The 4,018-nt window shown below is 43.5% G+C and overlaps 2 gene segments (V, D, J or C); both read right to left on the minus strand.

Moving 5' to 3' along the window:
• Positions 1-286: 286 nt before the first annotated feature.
• Positions 287-1,707, minus strand: LOC120715508 (the record flags this gene model as incomplete). The annotated part of the segment is given in 2 exon segments: positions 287-591; positions 677-1,707. Coding segments are annotated over 2 exon segments (351 nt in total), but the record flags the coding sequence as incomplete, so codon positions are not given.
• An 848-nt stretch (positions 1,708-2,555) lies between these two features.
• On the minus strand, positions 2,556-3,166 carry LOC120715529 (the record flags this gene model as incomplete). The annotated part of the segment is given in 2 exon segments: positions 2,556-2,878; positions 3,009-3,166. Coding segments are annotated over 2 exon segments (363 nt in total), but the record flags the coding sequence as incomplete, so codon positions are not given.
• Positions 3,167-4,018: the final 852 nt, after the last annotated feature.

Below are 4,018 nucleotides of genomic sequence, written 5' to 3' on the forward strand. Positions count from 1 at the left end.
AGACACAGCAAAATAATATCTATAATATCAAACTTTCATAAAACAATTCTTCATATTATACATAATGTAAGAAACACAGGAAACATCAAACAACAGCACAGTAATAAAATGTAACATAACGAGTTATAGATAAGACTTTGTTTAATCATAAGAACAGAGAATTCAGACCTACAGGTGACAGTTTAACAGTGTGTGGCTCCCTCTAGTGGATGTTGTGGAGTATTCTGTTGTCTTTGCTCCAAAGGTTTTTGTACAGAGTTTTGCTGTTTCCTGTCACTGTGGGCTGCAGAGCACAGTAGTACACAGCAGAGTCAGACAGCTGAAGCTTCTGGATCTTCAGAGGAACTGATCTGATGCTGGAATCCAGTGTGGATGAAAATCTCTCCTTGAACTCGTCTGCTGTGTTTCCTTGATCCCCACTATAGCGCATCAGGATGAATTTGGGGCTGTTGTTTCCATCCTGTTTGTACCAGAAGAGATAATTATTTGTTGTACTGCTGTTATAGAGACAGTGAAGTGTCACTGTGCCTCCTGCAGCAGCAGTCTCTTCTCCTTTTGCTTGCAGCACGTTGTCTTTTTGTGCTCTGCATTCTGTAAAACACCAACAAACAGTATCAGTGTGCTGTTAAAGAATCACGTCAATGTTGATATCAAAGAAACAGAGTTGTGTTCATACCGAGGCACATAGCAGCCAGCAGCACTGAGATGAACAGAGGCGTCATATCTGCAGTGTAGAGTAACTGTGAGCTACAGCAAGTATAAAGAAGCTGTGATCTCTCTGTTTAGTCTTCATCAACACTAAGTTGGTGGATTAGAAGGAGGAGCCTGATCACAGTGACAGGACTCATTCACAGCCCTGTGTTATTCCCCCTGCTGACAGCTTCACACTCAGCACGTCTTTCTGCTGCTTTCAGTGGATATTTGCTCCTATTGCAGGAAGCAGGTTTAACAGACTGAACTGTGAGTCGAGAAACAAGCACAGGATAAATAAAGAGCAGAGGCTCCGTTTTAATCCAGGGAACCAAAGAATATGAATGTGTGTCAGTGTGGATCATGATGTTCATCTTTAAAAACTGAAGAAGAGAAAACAGTAGAAGAATCTTCTTGTATCTGCCAAAATGTTTCATGACTGAATTTTAACACTGGGAGTTTGGAGAGTGTGGAGTCCTGATATCCAGTGTAGTGGTGCAGTGTGGGGAGAAGAATCAGTAGGAAATGAGACATTGTTGGTCTTTGCAGGTTAAAGTGAAGCTTTGAGACTTAAAGTGACTTCAGACTGAACTTCAACAACGTGTGAAATGGATCTGATACCATCAATGATGGCGCTGCTTTAAATGTCCAATCAGAACACAGAGGAGAAACTGTACCTATGACATCATCGAGAAAAAACACAAACCAGTGATTCTTATAAAAAAATGAAGGAAAAGTTTAAACCATGCAGGAGAAAATGTGAGAATAACAAAGTAAATCTTTCAGCTGTAAAACATCATTAATGCACCAACAATGTTGGGAGTTTATTACTAGTTACTGTATTTGACTTCTGATGCTTTTTACACACATCATCACTAAATAAGGAATAAAATGTCTTCATGTCTGAACGTTCCTGCAGGTGGTTTGTGGTTGATGTGGATTTGCTGCTCATGTGAATCCTCCCACAGTGTTTCATTAGCAGCTGTAACCACAGTGACTCTGATAAAACAGGAATTAGCAGAATCCATCTGATATGAAGCTGTGCTTTGAATACCACTTCCCTCCTCTTTGAAGAGTAGTCAGATATCTGTGTTCAGGTTTTTGTACAGCCTCTTCTACACTTTGTATCACTGTGTTTCTAGAGCACAGTAGTAGAGAGCTGTGTCTGCCAGGGTTAGGGCTGCTATGGTCAGATTAGTTGATCGATCTGATGTTTCTGATCCATATCGTTTATCAGGAATATATTCATCACTGCCTCCTTTTCCTTGTTTCCAGAGTATAAACTGAGGAGCCTGAAGGTCAGAATGATGTCTGTACCAGTAAAGTAAAGCACCACCTGCACTCGTCTCATAGCTACATGTGAGTTTGACAGATTCTCCTTCTGTTTTAGTGACTTCAGGTTGTTGAGGAGTGATTGAGTCTCCAGCTGTTAGTCCTGGAAAAAGAAAGAAGAAAAGTAGTGAAATGCAGTCTGTATATCTGCTTAATGCAGCAGCTTCAACTAAACTTTAATCCCTGTTCTTAAACTCACCTATAATGTGAGATAGAAGCAAAAAGAGGTGCAGCAACATGTCTTTGGAGTTATTAAAGCCAGACAGACAGCACATGAACAATGTTCTTCCACTGCAGCACAATGACCAACAAATAATGTCATTGGATGAGCTCAGGTTCAGTGGGCGGGGCCAGTTTAATAGCTCAGCCAATCAAACAGTTTTGTGCTTCCACAGCAGCTCTGTCTCTGTCTCTGATCTTTACTGCTTCATTTCTCTGTTGTCTTTGTCATCAAGAATCAGAGGTTTAACAGTGTGTGGCTCCCTCTAGTGGATGTTGTGGAGTATTCTGTTGTCTTTGCTCCAAAGGTTTTTGTACAGAGTTTTGCTGTTTCCTGTCACTGTGGGCTGCAGAGCACAGTAGTACACAGCAGAGTCAGACACTGCAGCAGAGGAGATCTCCAGATCTGCACGTTTCTCTGTTTTGTCAATGTGAGCTGAGAATCCCGACACAGCTTGATGAACTGATCTTCCCTCTGTGATGGAAAGCAGGAACTCTGGTCTGGATCTCTGGTACTGTCGGTACCACTGGATATTGTAGATAGAACCATCATATGTACAGGTCAGGTTGATGTTTCCTCGCTCTGCAACAGCTTCTTCAGCACGTTCCTGCTTTATGCTGTTCATGGAGCCCAAAGCTGCAAATGAATGATTCATGTCAGTCAGTCTTTTTCTTCCTTTGTGAGCATAATGAGATGAAGAAATCTGCTAATAATAACTCTGATCAAATCTTGTCACAATGAGACTTTTCTGTGTTCTAACACTCACCTATGCAGTGAGAGAAAAGTACAAACAGGTAAAGGAACATGTTTCAGGTGCTGAAGTCACACAGCAGATGAACAAAGTTCAGCAGAATGAAAAGACTAAGCAGCCTCTCTGCTGCACAGCCTTCTCCTCAACATCAGGCTGTAGTTCTGCAGAGAGAGACCATCTCATTGGCTGAGTTCAGCATCAGTGGGTGGAGCCAGACAGAAACCTGTTTTAGAGTCTTTATGAACAGCAAAACATCTGCTGGTTGTTTTTACAGCTGTCCTTGTTGCATGTGTGTTTCTTTCAGACTGAAACGTTTTGGGAGGAGAGTATTTGAACAACTAATAAAAATAATAATTCACTGAGATTTAGAGATAAATCTGTTCCTACACTGTTATTAACACTGGGAGCACTGAACGTATCCTATTATGTTTTGGACATGGCTCCCCCACGCACCCGACCAACGCAGACCCCTCCCCGCGCCTCCTGCCAGTCTACCGCAGCGCAGCTCGAGGACGCCCATGAGCACGCGTTTACCCTCCCCCACCCCCTGCTTCGTTTATAGCAGCGATCCACCGACTGTTACCTCCCACGCACACACCACATTGACCCCCCTGTTACGCAGGTGTTATAAAAACCCCGTACTAGCATCCATGATACCACCACCATCTTTGTTTAACCCACGCCTGAACTATTTTGAGATAAGTCAGAATCTTCGTGTGTCCGTTGGCCTCTTCTCACCTGTAACGAACCAGCCCACAGCCACACCCCGTTCCCCCGGATATCACAACTCCCTCTGAGAAACGCTCTTCCTCCCACATCTTCCCTCCCCAGCGCCCCCTCTGTGCCATCATGCAACCCTGCCTACCACAACTCTCCTTTTTCTTTTCGCACACTCCGCCATCCTCTGCTACGTCCCCCCTATAGCTCTCCCCACCCCCGCCCTTCTTTTGCTTTCCCTGCTTCTTTCAGCCTTGAATGTGCCCCATAATCAAAGCTTTGTTCTTTAGCCCAAGCGATCTCACCGC

This window comes from Simochromis diagramma, unplaced genomic scaffold, assembly GCF_900408965.1.
Source record: "Simochromis diagramma unplaced genomic scaffold, fSimDia1.1 OVJJ01000443.1, whole genome shotgun sequence".
Lineage (NCBI taxonomy): Eukaryota > Metazoa > Chordata > Actinopteri > Cichliformes > Cichlidae > Simochromis > Simochromis diagramma.